The sequence below is a fragment of the Netta rufina genome (assembly GCF_964035555.1).
Source record: "Netta rufina genome assembly, chromosome: 2".
NCBI lineage: Eukaryota > Metazoa > Chordata > Aves > Anseriformes > Anatidae > Netta > Netta rufina.
In genome coordinates, this window is record NC_140124.1 from 64,288,922 (window position 1) to 64,310,331 (window position 21,410).

Genomic DNA, 21,410 nt, shown 5'->3' on the forward strand with positions numbered 1-21,410 from the left:
ACAGGCATGTCCTGTAGTCATTGCCTTATTTTTCACGATGGACACTTTACCTTATACGTGATTGAATCATATCTTTGAAAACAGATGGAGAAAGCAGCAGAAAATGTAAATCCAGTGTACATGGCCAAAATGCAGGGCTGCTTTCTTCTTGCCAGAGTAGAGCCTGGATTTGTTTCTAATGGCGGGCATATAACATTACATTTTTTCTTCAGCTAGAAAGAAGTTAGTTGTACATTGGTTGTGTTTGTTGGTGTTTTGTTTGTTTGTTTGTTTTGTTTGTTTGTTTGTTTGTTTTTGATTATTAGTGTTATTTTTATTTCCATGGGGGGAAAAACAACAACAGTGTGAGCTTGAATTACAGTTGGTGAACTCAGATCAGTTCTGCAGCCCCCAAAATAGCTGGAGAAGTTGACAAAACCACAACCTCCATGGGGCTCTTCCATTCACATATGCGGCTTTCTTGAGCCAATTACATACTGCCTCAAAGTGATATTTATCAAATTTGTTGCTAGCAAATGCTTGTGGAAAAAATAAAAAATAGGGCAGAACAACAGCTACAAGAACCATTGGAGCGCTGTGCTAGCATCAGCAAATCAGTGTCCATTTGGCCCCATCATGGTGATATCAGAAAGAAGAAAGCCCTTCTGGGTCAAATTCTGCTCTCATTTTCACTGGAATAAATGATGCCTCCAAACTGAGAGTACTGTTGCCTGACTGACTGACCCAGAGGACTTCAGATAGAATCAGGTCTTCTTGACCTGATCAGAGTATAGGAGCTTGTCCCAGGCATGCTATGAAGACATAACAGCTGATAGTTTAACCATATTGAGAAATAGAAAAATAGGCTCCCCTATCATTTTTCACCTAGTTCAGATTTGATCAGAGATGTAAACTAGAGTAAAACATGAATACCAATTCTAGATAGGCTTCCAAAACCTCGTTTGCATGATGTTGACTTCAGGAAAAATGATCCAGCCAGTATCTTTGTACTTTATCTGAGGCATTCTGTCTTTTCACATACTTACACTCACCATCGCAGCTTCCAAGCATTCTCATCTAATTAATCAAAAACTCTGTCCTTTTGTTTCCTAGGTCACAAAGGAAGAACAGTAAATTAAATAAAGTTATCAGTCGAGAATGAAAGCTGGATTTCTACCCAAGGAACCTAATAATAACACCACAATGCAGATGAAGTTGAAATTGATATAGTTTTTATACACAGAGGCAAACAGTTAAGTGTGAAGCAAGTAAACATCAGATGGACTGAGCTGCACAAACCACTGTCTGAATACTGTTTGTAAATATGGAAATGTGTTGTAGTGGCTAAATTTATCCTAATGTAAGGAAATGAACAAAGAAGTTGGTATTTGGTAACTTCTATAGGCAACATTAGGACTTCCTGTGTGAATTATTTTGGGGTAGTTCAAGATAACATGGTACAGATTAGAGTTGCCATTTCTGGAAAAATTAGGTCAGAATTATGTAGATAAGATGGAAAGAATTTCAGTGGCATTGTATTATTTTCCTGACTTCAAGCCTGACTCACATGTCGAAGCTTTGTTTTATTGTATACCTTGTTTTGGTATGCGGTCAAAACAACCTTTATCCAGAGAAAATGAAAATAAACTGGCTGAGCAAGTAAGATTACACATTGCACTGAATGAAAATAAGTACAGCAAGCTTATATTTGGAAGGAGAGAAATAGTCTTTTGCTGTGAAGCTTTTTACAATTTCAGAAATGATCATGCTGAACCCAGGAAAAATGAGAAGATGGAGATACAACTTGGTAACAGTTTGGGAACTGGGCTATTTCTTGTTCTTGATCTGAGCTATAATATCAGGTGTATTTTGGGACTGTTATGGTATTGCCGCTGTAGAAAGCCCTCTTCTCTATATGTTGCCATTTGTCCTTCTCAGATTTCATCCTGAATTAGAGAAATCTATCACTTACCTGAAAATAGACAGTGTCCATGAAAGGTTTACTTTGTGAGAGAAAAATTGAGAATAGTTCTAGTTAAAATAATGAGAGCCCCGATTTTGCAGCTTTGCCTTCACAATCAGCACAATGTTTCCATTGGCTTCAGGTAGAACATATTTTTGTGCAGTTTATTATGAATCATAATGTACTTTTACACTGCTCCATATTCCATGCCATAAATCCCAGCACATACCATGCCTCTTTTTTTTTTTTTTCTTTTTTTTTTCTTTTTTTTTAATTGGGGGTTTCTGGCCCTGTTACTGAGGCTCTTTCTGCCATGCAGCTCAGGTTGAGAAGGATCAAACCTTTGGGACAGATCTTGTTACTTGTATGTGAGCCAGCCTTCAGATAGAATACTTCACGCTCCCTTTTGCTTATTCTTTGAGACAAACAGACTATTAAATTCTGGTTTTCAGTCCAGTTTATTAATGCAAACCAGGGCAAGACACAGTTAATACAGAGCTGGGCTGCCAACACTGCCACCTCTCAATTCAATTGTTGCCCAAAATGCAGCAGAGTGTATTGGAGGAAACGGTATAATAGCTGCATTTAGCCTTCTGGTGTTGCAGTATGAAGCACTCTACAAGCAAGTGAACATCAACAAGAAATACAGAACTATTTCAGCAATTTTTAACTGCCACTATAATCAGCTTTTGTGTCTCACACCTTTTATCTGCTTGTAAATGTTTAAAAACAAAACAACCCCCCCTCACACATGCACAAAACCCTCATTTTCATCCAGCAAGTATGAACTAACTCTTTTGTTTTGTTTTCCCATATAGCCCAAAACATTTGGAGATATGCAATGTTTTACTACTGCTTTGGCTCTTTCTTGGGTTGGGGCCAGGTCGCATTGAGGTCTCCATCTTTAAGAGACGAGACTTCTGGGATAGCATGGTAATAACTAGCATAACCATGCTGAACCCAATATAGCCCACAAAGTGTGCTCATCTTTCTCCTCTAGTTCATCAATATCCAACCCTTATTGGCCATATTTTAATTATACGATATATCCAACACTGGAATTTATAATATTGGATGAAAAATAACATTAGCCATGTGACAGAGTGTTTCTCTAGTCTAATCTCATTTGGCCAATTCTAATTTTGTCAATAAATTTCAATGTGGAAGCATTAAGCTAGAACAAGTAATGCCTGTTGTTTCACATCTGGCACAGCCCTGGTCTAAACTGTCGGTGCTGGAATCTTGCTAATTTGTCAGAAAAGCAATCATGGGCATACACCTCATTTAGGTCAGCTTTGTATGTGGGGCAGTCTGCCTCCATCACCATGGGCCTAGGAAAAAAGCAGAGCACATGATAAACAAGCCAATACAGTAATTAAAAATATTTATTTCTGAAAATATTTACCTTGATAGGCATAAAGCACTTCCCAATTTCATACAGAAATACATAAAACATGCATAGACCAATATGGCCTACTTCAATGTGTATTCAACATGGTAAATATAATGAAAAACTTGTGTGAATATAAATACATACCACCTAAAAATTAAGCACATAAAATTCAATCAAACCTGTCAGCAAATTCATCAATGTGAACAAATTCACTGATATAAACATTCACCCAATATTAGCCTTTTCACATAATTTAAGACAACCCTTTGTCTCTACACATTTATACCAAACAAAGCACTGAATGAACCCAACAACAGTATCTGTTACAGCTCTGCTCCAGTGCTGTTTTGGTGGCGTGTAAGACGTAACAACCTCTATTATTAGAACTTGTTATCAAGATATCATTGTTATGGGAAATCTAGTAGTGTTCTCTAATGCTTATTTTCTGTTGAACAGTCCTTTGGTATCCAAAACCAAAGAACTCTACCTATGCAAACAAGCACAGCATCTAACCCACATTCAGTTAACTCCAGTTGTACAAGTAAACTAGACTTCTGAAAAAAAAGGCAAAGGGTTGCTACTGATTACTAAAGGCAATAAAAAGGTGTAAAAATGCTCTAGCAGGAGTGCAACAAACAGCATGGGAGGTAGACATGTATATATGCAGTAAGTCCTGGTTAAAGTAACACTGTGGCTTTCATTTTTGCATTTTAGTCAAGAAATAGAGTTTTTGCTTTGAAGTTTGTCCGCTCAGATCTTACTTTCTGTCCTTTTTAAGCACATCTGCGAGGTCTTCCTTGCAAAATGCATTTGATGTAGACCCTGAAAGCTGCTCAATTGATGAGTAACATTCCAGAAGTAATATTCAACTATTTCTTCATAGAGATAGCTTTTAACATGTTACATGTGGATTTCCTTTCTCCCCCTCTACCCATCTGTCTGAATTCCAGAAGGATGAAATCCTTTGCTTTTATACCTCCATATATGGGATTTCCTCAGTGTTTTGCTCTGCTGCACAAACACTTGGACAGAGGCCCTTTGCCGTAGCGGCATGTTAAAAGTCAAAGGAGAGTTTTGATGATGCTTTGGCAGCAAATGTGATGGAGAAAGATTGGGGTGATCTTCCCACTAGGATGTTTTCAGGCTTTCCCAGATGCTTTGCCTTTTGTTTGCCCTGTTATGTTTAAACTTCCACCCTTTCTGGTGCTCAGCCTTCAGCTTTGCAATACTGAAGGAAGCTTTGATACTGTTACCAATGGCCTCCAGCCTGCAAAAAATAAGAAATATACCCTTATTATTACATGAATAATGAAGATGCATGTCCAGTGTGCAGACACTCAGCGGTTTGATTAACTAAACCCTAGCCTCAATTTCTACCATAGGATCCTCAGAAACCAGTGACTGCTATACAACCGCCAGAATTACGCTAACCTAAGCCACTCAAAATATGTGAATTAGAATTTCAATCCAAACATTAAAATATGTTGAAATATTTATTCAACTTTACATGCCCTTGACTTTCTTAAATAGCATATATCCAACCAAGAGGTCTTCAACATTACTCTTTTTGACTGTTTCTTTTCTTTCAGGTAAAATAGATCTGGACCCATAATGGAGCCCATACCAGAATTAAGAAGTAAGTCTCATCTTCAGAAATGATTTAACAACTCCAGGGCCAAAGTCTCACTCAAAATCACCAGGCTACCTGATCCCGCACACCCTGTTTTGCTTTTGAAAGCAGCACTTGAGAGCCTACGTTTGCATGGGTGAACTTTTGTATGCTGCACTTTCACATGGGCATATATATGAAGACTGAACACCAGAGGTGATGTAACTGTACTGATGCTCAGCTCCAAAGCTGATTTCTGGCATCTTGTGGGGTTCATGGGTGCAGCAAGTCCAAGGTATGCTTCTTTGAACTGCACTGGAAAGGGATACTGCTCTCTATTGCCACTCAACTTTTTCTGCATGGATTTCAAAGTGCAGTCCTGGAATTTACTCTCAGTTTCAGAAGTCAAATTGGGCTTGAATATTCATTTAATATTTATTTTCCGTTTTCTCAGCCTCTCTACAGTCATTTCTATTGCTAGCATCCTGTATTCATCATACACAGTTTTAATCAGACAACATAAGGGATAAGCAGCCACACCAGTCAGAAGAAACCATATATTCAAGTCTGGATTTTCCCCCAGTGAGATGAAGCAAATAATCTAATAAAAAGTATTCAGACTCAACTTAGTTTTAGAATAGTTGGGATGTACTATTTTTAAGTAATTGTGATAATGCCTGTACACACTCATGTATCAGGTTCTGCTATTTCTGCCAGAATACAATTTTATACTCTTCTGAAAACTGGGGTATCTTTAAACCTACAACCAAATCTGCTCCCCACAAGCAAATGGATGAGGCTAGGCAGAGCTCAGTACCCTTGTCTTCACAAGCTAAGGTTCCACAGCATGAACAAAAGCCCTGAAAATATCCTCACTGATTCCCTCAGAACTCTCAAGTTGAAATCAACAGCCATGCCTGTGTTGACCCAAAGGGAGGTGAATGGTGCTCTCTATTGCTATTCTAGGGAACTACAGCTGGATGAGAGGAAACTCACCTCTTAATCTTCCTGCTGTCAACAAACTGTTGGTTCATGCATTTGGGTCCAATGCAATTGCCACCTTTGCTGCGATGATGCAAGGTCATCTCCACTGTGGACTGAGCCCTATTAGAAGTAAAAAGATGCAGCTGTTAAAAAAAACAAGTCTGCAGTCCGCAAGGCGAGGCATCTCATCAACCACTTCTCAAGGCATGTAATAAGCCATCTATCTGGGCCAAACCCTAGTATGTATCATAGCAGCATGAGCACCCAGGTAGGAGGCAAGGCTTTGGGAAGATTATTCACTCAGCAAGTGCCAAAATGAGTAAGTCTACCACAATCCAGCCTTTTCACATGTGCTGCCTTTTAAAGAGTAGCAACAATAAACGCACCAGAGATCTTTTCCTGTCTGGCAGAAGTTCAGACATTTCTTGTCTTTCTGGTTGGCACATCGGCATCTGCTGCTGGCTTCAGTGAGCATCTCAGGCACCATGTCCTTCAGAGATCTTCTGGATCGAGAAGGGCCTCCAAGACCATAAGGAACGGTCTTCCTATGATCAAACAGACAACATGAAAGTTATTCAAATAATTTTGTGGCTTCAGAACAGCAGGGTATTTTGGGCAATCTTATTGATGGGATTGATTGCGTGAGTAAAGGTTGTGGGTTTGGCAATGCCTTGCTGGTCATAATTTCCATGTAAATGTTTCTGATGAACCTGCAACATAGTGATTAACATGGCTACTGGCAAGGCTAATGACCTTTTAATTGTGATTTCATAAAGCTGCTACACCGCTCTGTGCAATAGAAACCAATAGAGCCTCATCTCTTTGAACTTTGGTAACTGCCAATACTGAGAGAAGCAATAAAAGTGAGGCACATATCCTCAGAGGAATTCCAGCAGTAGAACAGATTGCCAAAGTCAGCGTTTGCAGTGTTAGGTGAGGCTCTAGCTTGCTACCTTTTGGAAAGGAGTCTGCAGAAACAGACTCTGCACCTATTACTATTAACATGCGAGATGCATTAGTCTGCAGCAGAGTGTAGTGAGAGCTGGTGAGAAGACACCCTGTGTCAAAGGAAACCTTTCAGCTTCGTAACATCTCAGAAAAATGGCCATGTAAAATCAGAGTGATACAAACATGCTTTTGGCATTCTGTTTCTGATTCATGGTGAAAAGCAACCTGCAGCCCTTGCAGGGCAGCACCCAAAGGAAACACTTGCCTAGATTTTGGGAGCGCAGGTGCGTTAGGGCTATGAGGCGCTCTCCCCTCGCTCTAGGTGCTCAAATACGTTCTCCAAGTGAACAGCCTTGCTACTAAATGCGGCAGAAAAACAGGGTGTAGGGGGGAAGCAGTAGGAGACCCCATGCACAGAAACACAGAAACACTCCTTTCTCCCCCTTCTTTCCGCGGGGGATCTTGAGGTTCCTCAGCAACCCCCCCCCCGAATACCCCCATCCACTTTATCTTCCCCCCCCACCCCACCTTCAGCAGACCCCCGGCGGCCCACTCACTCGGGGGTGTTGATCCAGATGATGTCCAGGTGGCAGAAGTAGACGCACTCCTCGTCCAGCAGCGATGAGCAGGAGCAGCGCCGGGCGCGGCGGTGCAGGGCGGCGGGGGGCGGTGGAGCGGAGCCCACCTCGGCTCCGGGGGCTAAGGAAGGAGAGGCAGAGGCTCAGCGCGGCTCGGTTCAGCCCGGTGTAGTGCCCAGCCCCCCGACCCTCTCCCTCCCGCTGCGTCCCGAGGCTGCACCTACCTGCCGACAGCAGCCCCGGGCATAGCACGAAGAGCAGCGGGAGGACGACGTGCGAGTAATCCATAGCGGGAGCAAAACTCAAGCTAAACCTTTTTTTTTTTTTTCTTTTATAAGAAACAAAGTTAAAGAAGAGGGAAGGAGACGGAAGGAGAAGGCTGTGGCCGCCGCAGGACGGAGGGCGCTGGCTCCCGCTGGCGGCGGGGGCATGCGGCAGCTTGGGGCGGCCCGGCGCGTCTGGCTGGCGCGGCAGCCCCCGGCGCCCTTTTATAGCGAACCCCCATGGAGCGGGTAAACAGCCCCGGCTCTATTTTATCCCGAGACAATGTTGTGCCGCTATTAGTCACCGCGCGCCAACGTGCGGCCCGAGATAAGGCCAGCCCGGAGAGGAAATCGCCTGCAAACTTCAGAGCGGGAGCCCGGGGGGGGAGGGGGGGGAGAGGGGGGCGGTGGGGCGGGGCGGGGGGCGCCGCGCCGGGCTGGGCTGGGCTGGACTGGGCTGGGCTGGGCTGGGCCGGGCAGGGCAGTACTGGGCTGTATTGGGCCATACTGGGCTGTACTGGTCGGCCGCGGCACGGCGGTGTCGCGGCGGATCTCGGGGCTTGGCCCGACCCCGGCCCCTTCAGGCTCCATTGGGGTGTGCGGGGTCGGATTGGCGGCAGCCGTGACACAGACTGTTGGCTAACTTCGCGTTTCTGTCGTGACAGGCAAAGCGAAGCCCGTGTAGGGGACCGGGCACATTACACGAAGGATGCGGGGCAAGGAAGAGGCGAGCCCCATGCCAGGCCTGTGCCCCTGGCTCCCGCCATGAGCAGGACATGGCCAAGACAAGTTTTTTCCAGCGCATCTGCACCTGATGCCTTGTCCTGAGGCACTGTTGCTGTCGGTGTGGCAGCTGAGTGCTTGAGAAATGGTCGCAGCAATGTCATCGTAAATACACACATGCACCACACGCTGAGCTCTGTCTGGGCTGCCAGAGCCAGCCCCGCGTTATAAACTTGTATGAACTCAAAGCCTGCGCTCCGACATGGAGCCATAGTACTGCAAAGCGTGCCAATTTCACCTATGATAAACAGATAAGGCCCTCTTGGTATTTGTGGCATTTCCTTGCACTGTGCTGTAATAATAGAAATGACCTTGGGTCTCACAAAGACCAAGGCTGTTAGCTGCGAGTTGCATTGTGATACCTGAGGTGAATGGCCATTATTATTAAGTATCATATTATCCTGTTCTGCTGTAGCATATGGGACAGACTGTCAGCAGCCATGCTGAGTCAGAATAAAGGTCCATTTAGCTGGTATACAGTAGCTGTTAGCAGTTGGGATGAGAAAGCGTACAAGGAAAGAATGCAAATGGAGACTAACCCTTTCCTTGGTATAACCTCCTTGCAGGATGAAATTCAGGGGCTTTCCGAGCAATAGCTGGCATTTAGGCAATTATGTTGAATAAACGCCAGTGACCCTATCCTGAGATGTTCTTAGATATTTGTAAATGTTTCTCTAAAAACTGCCTTCTGTTTTGTTTTGGTTTTGTTCTTATTTATTTGTTTTGTGGTTGGGGCTGGTTTTTTGTTTTGTTTTGTTTTGTTTACACCTTTACAGAATGGAAGTCTATTTTTCAGAGCAAGGATTGTATGTTTTCTTGTGAATGTAGGGCAGTACTTACCAGAATATCAATGCATCTATACCCTTACATGTGAATTAGAATCATAGAATCATTCAGATTGGAAAAGAGCTCTAAGGTCATCTAGTCCAACCTAGCACTGCCATTAAACCATGTCACTAAGCTCTACATGTTTTTTGAAGACCTCCAGTGGTGACTCTACAACCACTTCCCTGGGCAGCCTGTTCCAATACTTCGCAACCCTTTTAGTGAAGATTTTTTTCCTAATAATAATTATTATTACAGTATTATTACAGTTATGATAAGAATGATAAGATTACAGTAATAATAAGAATCTACCAGCAGAGGTCACCTAGACACAAATAAAAACTAATCATAACCCACTGAAATAATAAACTCTATTGATATCCAAAAGCTCAGATAGTAATCAGGTGGAAGTTTTTTGGTTGCTTTATGCTTAAAAAAAGAAAAATAAATGCATTTGTGTGGGTTGAAAGATAGCTATCATTTCTGTATAAAATACAGAAGGTCTATCACTTAAGAACATGCCAGCACTTAAAATATTTTTTTTTCTGAGGTTTCTTTCTCTAATATGTTCACATAAAGCCAAAATTATTCATACCAATGCAAGGTATTTTCATCTTTGTCATAATGTCTTGTTAGAAAGTATTTTGTTAAGTGGCAAAAATGGCATGTTTCCATTGACTAACAAAGAAACATGGTAATCATAGGGACCTCAGAAGGCGCTGTTCTTTTTTATTTATTTATTTATTTATTTTTAGAAAACAAAAACAACTTCAGATTATTATTTTTTTTTAATATATATATTCTTTTTTAAGATTCACAAATATTATTGTTGTCAGAGATCCGTGTCCTCTGATTCAGCAATTTCTGATAGCTTTGCTTTCAGGTCTTGAGCTGAACGGGAATCAAACAATCCTGTTGCTTGTCAGAGTAATGCGAAAACAAATTTGTGTTCAATTGCCAGTGACCCAGATGGGTCATTTCAGGCAATGGAGATTACCATGCCAGGAGATGGGTTTCCCCTGGAAGAGGTAACCCCTGACCCTTCCTTGGACACAGAGAGGTACCAGGCAGAAGTACTCTTTGGGAGTTTTGCCAAAGAAGGAAGATTTGCTAACTTTATAGCTGTTTACAGTAGGAGTCTGTATAGGTCATAGAGGGTTCTTGCAAAATAAGCAGAGCAGGCCTAAACTTTGGCTAGCAGTCAGTTTGCAGAATGGAAATACAAAGTCATGGACAATAATACAAAGTCATGTACTCAAGTTGTTCTTGTGCATGCCAACCCAGCTTGTCCCAAAGGTCTCAAAGCTTGCACTATAATTGCACTGCACATTTGGGCAAGGGTAGAAGCAGGAGTTGAAGCTGACTTTTTCCCTTTCTAGCTCAGGTACCTTGGCCAGCCACAGCTGCAACAATCTGTTATGGGGTAAAAACTTAGCTGGCCAGCCAGGATCTGGTTTAACGTTCCAGCTGGAAAAGGCCATGGCACTGACTGAATTTACTAAAGGACATTTTGTATAGTGTCAGACAAGTGAAATGCCTGCTTATCAGCAAAACAATAAAAGGAGATTGTAAAACTGTGCCTTTCTGTCCAGGGAACAAGGAGAGCAATGTGCTGTTTTCTGCAGATTTGAAACACAATTCTCAATTAAGTGAAAGTTGCATAACTTGTCCCTTCGCTGACTGCCTCTCTTGCACCTTTCTCTCCCATTATGGGCCATCCAGTCCTCTTCCGCCCCTTCTTACACAAGAGGAGGGGGAAGGGGACTCTTCCCTTTCCTTGCATAACATGCAACTAAGAGCTAACTAATTGGGACTTCTTGGAAATGACCTTATTCTCCTTTGTGACTACCCAGCCTACAAAGTAATTCCTTTCACAGATACTTCTGCTATTGGGGTTCTTGGGTAGAAGCATAATTTCTGGTGAACCAACTTTCCTCATTTCTCCCCATCTGCAACTAGTGAGGTTTCTCAAAGAACATAGATGCCCACCTCATGCAACTAGTGACGTTTCCCAAAGGACATGGATGCACACCTCACATCACACTTGTAGACCTGGTAAAGCACTGAGGAGAGGTAGAGAGTTAGCCACTAACCCAGAAACCACAGTCCCACCTGTTTGAAATATGTACCAGAATCCTCTCCCCTCCCTGATCCCACCAATGGTCATTTTCCTTCCAAAACTCATTCTGCATACTAAATCGTATTTAAACTGGGAAGGAGGGTGGTAGCTATATGATGGTTGGTACAAAAGGCCTGTCCACAGGTGAGAAAATAAAGCTCTTCCTGACTGTACATGTCCTGGCTCTAGGTGTCAGTGACTAGAAACCATTTCAACTATGTGCTGTTAGAGCCCTGACTTCTAAGGAAGAGGAAAATGCTTCTGTGGCAGGTTTTTCTCTGTTCTCCACTCCTTTTGGTTACCACTGACTCTATCTCTGTGGTAAAGGTGGGTGAAGGATTGGTGAGGAAAGGAAAGCAAGCAGCTAAAACTCAGTTGTAGCAGAAATCCAATTAGCATAGCACTCAAATAGAGGAGAAAATCAACTTTACTGAGCAAAGGTCACAGTTTCTCCCAGAGCTTAAACTGTTGTTACCAGAAACGCAAAAAACATGGTCTGCAAGGATTCGGGTTTCAGAGGGACTGTTGTGAAACCGTCCTCCTGCCTGTACTTTCCACAACAAAGACCTGGAAGTGTCAGGGAAATGTTTTGCTGGAAGCCAAGCCAATTTTTTAGAAGAGGGGAAACATCAGGTGGGAAAAAAATGTTTTAAATAATCTTGGAATAAGGGATCCGTGGAACTTTTAGGTGAGAGTTAACAGGGACTTTGCCCCTACTTTCACAACCTGCCTCTGGATGTTGTGAGATAAAATATCCACTTCTCACTGAAGCAAGTCAAAATTAGAAAGGCCAAAGCTCATCTGGAGCTCAATCTGGCTACTGCCATTAAAGATAACAAAAAACGTTTTTATAAATACATCAACACAAAAAGGAGGACTAAGGAGAATCTCCATCCTTTACTGGATGCAGGGGGAAACTTAGTTACAAGAGATGAGGAAAAGGTGGAGGTGCTTAATGCCTTCTTTGCCTCAGTCTTTAGCGGCAATACCGGTTGTTCTCTGGATACCCAGTACCCTGAGCTGGTGGAAGGGGATAGGGAGCAGGATGTGGCCCTCACTATCCACAAAGAAATGGTTGGTGACCTGCTACGGCACTTGGATGTGCACAAGTCGTTGGGGCCGGATGGGATCCACCCAAGGGTACTGAAAGAACTGGCAGAGGAGCTGGCCAAGCTGCTTACCATCATTTATCAACAGTCCTGGCTATCGGGGGAGGTCCCAGTTGACTGGCGGCTAGCAAACGTGACGCCCATCTACCAGAAGGGCCGGAGGACTGACCCGGGAAACTACAGGCCTGTCAGTTTGACCTCAGTGCCAGGGAAGCTCATGGAGCAGATTCTCTTGAGAGTCATCACGCAGCACTTGCAGGGCAAGCAGGTGATCAGGCCTAGTCAGCATGGGTTTATGAAAGGCAGGTCCTGCTTAACAAACCTGATCTCCTTCTATGACAAAGTGACGTGCTGGGTGGATGAGGGAAAGGCTGTGGATGTGGTCTACCTTGACTTCAGCAAGGCTTTTGACACCGTTTCCCACAGCATTTTCCTCAAGAAACTGGCTGCTCTTGGCTTGGACTGGCGCACGCTTCGTTGGGTTAGAAACTGGCTGGATAGCCGGGCCCAAAGAGTCATGGTAAATGGAGTCAAGTCCAGTTGGAGGCCGGTCACTAGTGGCGTTCCCCAGGGCTCGGTGCTGGGGCCGGTCCTCTTTAATATCTTCATCGATGATCTGGACAAGGGCATTGAGTGCACCCTCAGTAATTTTGCAGATGACACCAAGCTAGGTGCGTGTGTTGATCTGCTTGAGGGTAGGAAAGCTCTCTAGGAGGATCTGGATAGGCTGCACCGATGGGCTGAGGTCAACTGCATGAAGTTTAACAAGGCCAAGTGCCGGGTCCTCCACCTGGGGTGCAATAACCCCAAGCAGAGCTACAGGCTGGGAGAGGAATGGTTGGAGAGCTGCCAGGCAGAGAAGGACCTGGGAGTGATGGTTGATAGTCAGCTGAATATGAGCCAGCAGTGTGCTCAGGTGGCCAAGAAGGCCAACAGCATCCTGGCTTGCATAAGAAACAGTGTGACCAGCAGGGCTAGGGAGGTGATCGTCCCCCTGTACTCAGCTCTGGTGAGGCCACACCTCGAGTACTGTGTTCAGTTTTGGGCCCCTCGCTACAAGAAGGACATGGAGGTGCTTGTGCGGGTCCAGAGAAGGGCGACGAAGTTGGTGAGGGGCCTGGAGAACAAGTCCTATGAGGAGCGGCTGAGGGAGCTGGGCTTGTTCAGCCTGGAGAAAAGGAGGCTCAGGGGCGACCTTATTGCTCTCTACAGGTACCTTAAAGGAGGCTGTAGAGAGGTGGGGGTTGGTCTGTTCTCCCACGTGCCTGGTGACAGGACGAGGGGGAATGGGCTTAAGTTGCGCCAGGGGAGTTTTAGGTTGGGTCTTAGGAAGAACTTCTTTACCGAAAGGGTTGTTAGACATTGGAACAGGCTGCCCAGGGAAGTGGTGGAGTCACCATCCCTGGAGGTCTTCAAAAGACGTTTAGATGTAGAGCTTAGGGATATGGTTTAGTGGGGACTGCTAGCGTTAGGTCAGAGGTTGGACTCGATGATCTTGAGGTCTCTTCCAACCTAGAAATTCTGTGATTCTGTGATTCTGTGAAGTCACAGGGATATTGAAGGTGTTTGGCTGTCCCCTGTTTCAACAAGCTGTAGGAGCTCCTCTTGTTTCAATCCTTAATTCCCCATTTGCTCTCAGGCAGGAGCAGCAAGTAGAATGGCAGGAACAAGGTTAAGCTCTGTGGGCATAACACAGGGCTGGCAACCAAAGCCTTCTCAGCCAGGCCTCAGATTACATGCAGAGCCCCCTGAAGGACTTGCGGCCCACGCCCTTTTTCACTATAAACTGGATCTACTGTGGTGCTTGACTTCCTCCTCCCCCCTACGTTTAACTTTTGCTCTTGCAGACACATCCATCACTGGCCATGTCAGACAAAATGGTGAGCTGGATGGCCTGATCCAGGAGGATAGTTATGTGTTCTCATAGCTATGCTTGGATTCTGTATCTGTTGTTTGTTTTTTAAAAAAGCATTTCTGCATGGTCTGCAGGTCCATTCCAAGTCAAAATACAAACAGCATGAAATCTTGTCTTCTAGAATTGTGAAAAGATGCTAGAAGGTTACATGTTTCCATAATCAGCCTCTTAAGAATGGGGCATATAAGCAAGAGTTTAACTGTAATAAGGATTATCACCAGTAAATACAAGAAGTTTGTTCCAAGAATGCAGCAGAAGGACTTTAGTGAAGAAAAGGAAAATATATAACGGAAATTGTCACTTGTGCAAAACCAGATTTGGTTCCATATACAACTTCTATGAATGCAACAACATATGACAGAGTATTTATTTGCAAATAAAGGATAGTTGGAAATGTGCTTTATCAGGTTTGTTTACTTCTCTCTTGGCAAGTCTGTCTTGTGAGGAAGTCGAAACCAAAGCATCAAATTGGAAAATCTTTCTAAGCAAATAACTAACAGCAGCGCACAGCTATCTGATGGATAATCCTCAGAGTTTCACCATCTTTAACAAATGCAAGTTTCCCATATTCTCAGCAAAGAATTGATGATGTCATCCCCACTCTCAGAGTCTGGAGTTGAAACAAGGAGACCAGTACTCATCCTATCTAACAATTGGTACTCTGCTGCAGTTTCTGAATTAGATGGACATCTTAGCTCACCTAGTGTCTGAGTTGCCCTCTAGAAAACCACTGGCTTTCCTTTGATTGTGGAAAGGGGCCTCAGATGCTGGCAGCCCTAAATTTAGGCCTGGCGGGGTGGAGAAATGAACCGAGTTCCACAAAACTGTATCCTGCCCCCTCCAGTACGCAGAGGTTTGCTTGTCAAAACACCGGTTTTCAATGTTTTGATTAGTCTTGAATTTGGGGTTGCTTTGCTCAGAAAGCATTTATGAGATCTTTGTTTCATGCAGCTCACTTGAAGGTAATTCTTTGAATTCGTTAATTTAATTGGCTTTTTGTATTTCTTTTCACATGCCTGTTTGCTGTTTTTTCCCCACATATTATGTAGCTTTGCTCCACCTTCATATGGGATTGTCTCCAAAGGTTCAATTTAGTAGATTTTTGAGATCTAGCTGGCTCTACCTTTTCCTTTGTGCATAAAAGCTTTGCTGAAATTAAGGTAATCAGCAAATGCATTGTTCCAAAAATGATGTTGAACTTTCGTTGCAGTGTAGCCCTTTTGCTACAGCATGTAGCCCCTCTGTGGCTGCTTTGACACCTGTTTTAAGCCTGGGGTTACATGAGCAGCCTTGCCAATCATTCTGCTTGCTTTATGAGGCAAATAAGCATATATTAGGAAACAGTTTAGAGTTTAGATCCAGCCTCAGCCAAAGGTATAGCTTTGCTTTTCTTTGCTTATATATTCCAGGTTGCAAGAATGAGTCAGTTCTCATGTTTGCATGCAGCCAGAAACATTGGCTTGGCCACCAGCACACAACAAAGTCCCTGGGAAATGTGGAAGGTAAGAAAACACTGGCAGGGAAGCAGCAATATACAACTCTCATTTCCTGTAACAATATTTGCCCCATATGACATACAGCATACAAGGATGAGGCCAGCTTTTCTGAGTGCTTTTGGTCAGCATGCTTGAGGCGTATCTCTGTTAGGAGCTTTTCACCAGCAGAACCTGAATTGATAGCACTGGGAATGCCTCTGCAGGCTTCATGACTGCAGCCAGACCTTTCCGCTGTTGCAGAATATGCTCCAAGCAGATTTATTTGCCTTGGCAAAAGGCAGCATGCAAATTCCTGTTTCCTATAGGTGTCCAGCTATTGCCTTAAGAATTGCTCCCTAGTGTCATCTTCCCAACATTTATCACCCCTTTACAGTTTTTACTGACATCTTCTTATTTAAAGACAAACATATTCCACCCTTCCTAGCAGAATTATGCTGTAAAACTAATACTGTTTTTGATTTCAATAGACACAGACAGGAACAGCTGTATCCTACACAGGTTTAGGATGAGTCTTGCGAAAATGAGAAATGTATAAATCAGAGTTCTAGCCAGCAGTTGACACAGCAGAGCAGCTTTGTTCAAATTTTTGCAAATATATTTCTTTTCTACCCCTTCCCCCCCCATGAAAATGCTGTTTCTGAAAAGGCTGGGTTTTTTTTTGTTTGTTTTGTTTTTTCCTCTTTCAAATGAAGCAGAAGCAGTTTAATTTTAGTTTAGGAGGAAAAAGTAATAAGGAAGGCCCAATTCTAACTGGAGCAAAAGTTAGAATTTTATTTTCAATATGTATCTACTGTGACTTGACCATATAGTTGTGTTTCTACCTTGTAAAATGCCTTAAAAAATCACATTATTCCCTAGAACAATGAAACTCAGTCTCGAGAATGTCCAAGCCAGGTGTTAAGGAACAGCAGAGGCATGATTCAAAGACCTTATTTTTCAAGATTTTCTCTTGGCATCAAATTTTTAAAAATTACTCCAGCCACCAGCGAGCAGAACTGTAACTTTTCTCTGAGGATGACCTGGCACTAAATTTGAAGATGTACTGTTTTGCATAACAACAACAAAAAAGAAATAAAACTCCTTGCTTCCTTTTCTGATACTTACTCTTTGAACTAGGCTAAATGACACAGCTTAAAGCATTTCAGATTTGTTTCCAGCTTGCTTGTTTTTCTGGCAAAATAAAGTCAAAAGCAGCAAGGCAAAATGACCCCAGTCAAAAACCCACTTATCTTCACAGGAAACTTGTTCAGGATTAGGCAAAACAGAAACCTCTACTTCCTTTTTCTAGGGAAATTACACTATGTGTTAATTAGTAGATGTGTTTCGTTTTCTTCTTCTGCCCTCATTACAAGAAAAGGACAAAGCAGGGCACCCAAGGACCCTTCTGATGTAGTCGCTATTCACAATTTTTCCTTCTGTCACTTCTCTCTCCATAAACATCACTCATATCTTTCATGAAAGTAACATCCTGTTTTCCCTGCAGCTTGTACAGGGTTGCATAAGATATCCCTTGAAAGGAGAAGGTGGGATTTTCAACACCAGCAGTAGAGAGGTTTTTACTGGAAGCAAGCTTCAGCCACAAGCAAGTTTGCTCTCCCTGTGCCACCGTACACACGAGTGCCGTATGGAAAAGAAACTGGTAGAAATGCAGTTGGAACAAATCAGCTGACATCCAGGACCTTGCACTTGTCACTGTGCAAATGGTAAATTCCCGGAAACGAGCAAACAAGGTAGCACTGCCCATTTACAAAACCCGCAGCTGCAACGAAGGGCGCAGTGCGGAGCCTCCCCTAAAGAGGGCAGTGGTGCCAGCGGAGCCGGCCGGGCTCCTGGGCAGGATTTACGGTGACCTGTAGCACATTTCCTCGTAGCAAAGCAGGCTGCAGCTAAAATAAATAAATAAATAAAAATGGGCACTGATAAGTTACACGCAGCCTGAACTTCTGTCCTCTAAGAGTCCTGAATCAGACGTGTAGGCCCACTGCATGGGAAATGCATCTAAGCAATGAATAAACTGCAGGGCGCTTCATCCTTTTTGCAGTGTAACACCAGTATTTGGCTTAGTCCCAGAGCAACGTGAACCGGGAAAGAGGCGGGAAAGAAATGTGTTTTGGAGGCCATACAGGAGAGACAATTTCTACAGAAAATCCATGCAGCTCCCAAAATTGCAAGGTCTCCACTGCTGGGCTCATTTGAACTCCTAACCTGTGTTCAGCAGTGCACGACCAATTCCACTGACTTGAAGAACATCCTTAAGCACATGCTCAAGTGGTTTTCAAAACAAGCTTCTTCCAAGTATGTGACTGAACAAGGAGACTTAATGTAGGAAAATGCTAAATCTCGGTGCAAATAGAACCAGGGCTAGTCTCCAGTTGTGATAATAACAGTTATGGAGATCTGCTTTATACTAGTAACAGTTTTCAGAGACTCAATAAACTTCATGATGTTGGCACAAAACAAACAAATGCACCCCGCTTTCAAAAGCTTAGCTATATTTTTTAAATTGCCACTTAGAGAGGCTAGTAATAGGTTTATAGTGGAAAGAGATGTTGCAAAAAGGAAAAGGATAACCTGTAAAGAAGAAAATGAGAAAGATGTAGAAAGCTAAGGCAGATGGATTTATTTTCTGAAGGAACTTGGTCTCCAGGTTCTGGGAAGCAGATCTGAACACAAGGACAGGAACCCATGTGGTTCAGAGCAGGGAATAGATACCTCAGCTCAGTGTCCAAGTGCCAAAGGAAATGACTTGCATGAAGAGAAGAGAGAAATACCTGCTGGCCTCAAGAGTGCTCTGATCCTAGTCCTTTCTGGCCTGGAGAGACTGCCCCAGCTACTTAAGATTAAAAGGCTGTGATATATGCTGGGTGATGAAAACCAGCAATTGCAAAAACTGCTTTTGTTTAATTCATAAACATTGAGGCGGGGACTTTCACAAAAAAATGCCTAAACCAAGTTACTAGTAAATCAAGAGCATCTTGCCTGGATTGTATCTCAATTAAAGTCTCCTACAGGACAGTTTTTGGTGTTGGCTGAGTTTTCCCTCCTGGTCTATCTGACCACAGCTTAGTCTCTCAGAGTGTTTCCAGGTTTGCACTTATTGTTTGAACTAATCAACTTGTTTTGATAAAATAAGGAGCAGGAAAGTGAGAACTCCGATGCTTTTAGTTTCTAATGAGCACCACACTACAATGTTTTTCTCACAGAAAAGAGCTGGAGCCTTCCTGCGCTTCCCTCTTCCAGCCTTACTACAGACCGCATGCCTCTAGGTGGTGCCTTGCTCTCAGGTTTAGTACCACGGGCCGGGGAGAAGCAGCCTCAGGAGGCTGGTTTTTGAACAGCAAGGTGGCGCCTGCAGCCCCATCACCACTCTACCTGTCCCAGGCTGGCAGAGCAGTTCTTCACCAGGTTCTTCACCAGGGGTCTGCCTGAACATAACACCTGCTTTAGGTAAAGGAAGTGCAGCAAGAATTAGAGAGATACCACACAGCATCAGACACTAGAGCCTGCAGTTCAGGATTCATCTAGAGCCCCCTGAGACCTCTTCCTTTAAAGCCAGCTGTGGGTCAGGCCCCTAATCACAAAGACAGACATCAGCTGCTTTGATTTGGGGTTGCTGAAGAGCCCTGTGAACTAGAGAGCTGGAGTCTGTAAGATTATAGCCTTCAGGCTGGAGAAGAGAAAATTGAAACGGGCAGCCTCATGGGTGGGAGTGGGTGCCTTTTTCTTTCCTGCTCTGCAGCTTATTTTGGTTATCTGGGGAGGTGCAGGAGCAACTTCTGGAAACAGCTGTTGAGCACAGGAAACCTGCAGATGGTGTAGAACTGTTCCCTATCCTTGACTATGAGGCAGGACAATGTAATGGATTGGAAATGGAAGGGTACACTGAGTTTGCTGGGTGTGGAGAAAACTGCTTAGGCTATTTCTCTTTACATCTTTGAGGTGAGGGATAACAACCAGGGAGAATCACAGCCATGGGATGGTCACAGCACAACCCTTCATCATTTCTTTCCATTTGCCACCATGCGACTAGAAAGCAGAACATATCCCCTATTTTGAAGCAAACTATTAGATACTCATAGTCATGCAAAGTCAAAATCAGCCCTGACACAGCTGGGATTCCCCACCTACCACTCATGGTATGTTCATATACATCCTCCTCATGCTGGAATAACACAGCTCCCTGACTCCTGCTTGGGAAGACAGGTACTGTTGTGGATGATGTGCTGTTGTCTTCCCCGCTATCCCCTCCTCCTGAGAGAAATGACAGTGCCCTGTATTTGGTCAGGGGAAGGAAGAATTTGCCCTTGGGCTTCCTCCTTGCCCCTACCTGTTTCTGTGTATTTACGTGCAAGGGGGGGTGGGGGGGGAAGCAGACCTGGGACTAAGGGGGAGGCTGTGTCACAGCCGGAGGGACATCAGCATGGGGTCATCACACCAATTCATCCCTGAAGCAGGACAAGCAGTGGGCGAACATCTTCCCTGACACACACTGCTTTCATAGCATGCTAAAGAATTAGCCCTTGGATTTGTTTTTCAGCTGATCCCATGCTAACAGCTTGAGGTGGTTTGGGGCTGACTTCTCCACGTTGAGGCCTTTGACCTTTTAATCCTTCTGAAATAACCAATTCCTTCTCTTCCCCTTGACTCCCAGTATCACCAAATTGCCTTTTGTTGTTTTTTCTCCAGCAGCTTTTCTGGTGGGACTGGTAACTTGCTGGCTGCCCTGGCTCCTTCCTCCCACTGGGCTGTACCTAGCACTACACGTAGCTTCACTCAGAGCAGACAAGAAACAAGTTTCTGCTTGATGCAGGTTCTAGGCTTGAGATTTGGAAGATTTTCAGGACTAAACCCAAACTTGCTCTTTTATGATAAATAACAAGGAGCATCTCTGGCTTCTTTGCCCTTGTTTTAACTACTTCATCCCTCACCACAGCCTGCAGACCCAAAGCATTATGCAATTCTAAAAGGAGAAGAAAATAAACCTAAAGAAAAAAAAATAAAAACACAGCTGTTAACTGAAGTCGGATATAGTGGGGGTGTGGATGGGATGAGAAGGAAAAGGACAGAACTGGAGAGGGCCCTGGGGAGGAGATGGCTGTGGAGATGGTCACACAACTAAGATAAAATACCTGAAGGACACGGTGTGGGGGAGATGCAGAATCTCCTAAAGAACCCATCACAAGAATGGCCACTAAATGCTGTGTGAGCATGCCTATAACAGGCCCTGTTTCAGCTCTCGCCATTTTGAGGCTCTGAAGGAAGCAACCCACCTAATTGCATGTCCATAGGGAGGTTCGGTCAGCTTAAGCCAGTGTTCCCTCCCAAAGACGGGTAACACAGCCTGTCTCCAGCCAGATCCCACTGTCTGACGGGCTTCCTCTTTCATCAGTGCCTGAAACAAGGGGGCTCTTTAAAACCATTTTACACTGCTGCAGGCGAGGAACAA

The 21,410-nt window shown here is 43.9% G+C and overlaps 1 protein-coding gene across 1 annotated transcript; it reads right to left on the reverse strand.

Moving 5' to 3' along the window:
* Positions 1–4,463: 4,463 nt before the first annotated feature.
* EDN1 (endothelin 1) lies at positions 4,464–7,742 on the reverse strand (the record flags this gene model as incomplete). The annotated part of the gene is made up of 5 exons (XM_084282870.1): positions 4,464–4,602; positions 5,941–6,048; positions 6,315–6,473; positions 7,434–7,575; positions 7,679–7,742. 5 exons carry the CDS (start codon positions 7,740–7,742, stop codon positions 4,464–4,466), a joined length of 612 nt encoding a protein of 203 aa, XP_084138996.1.
* Positions 7,743–21,410: the final 13,668 nt, after the last annotated feature.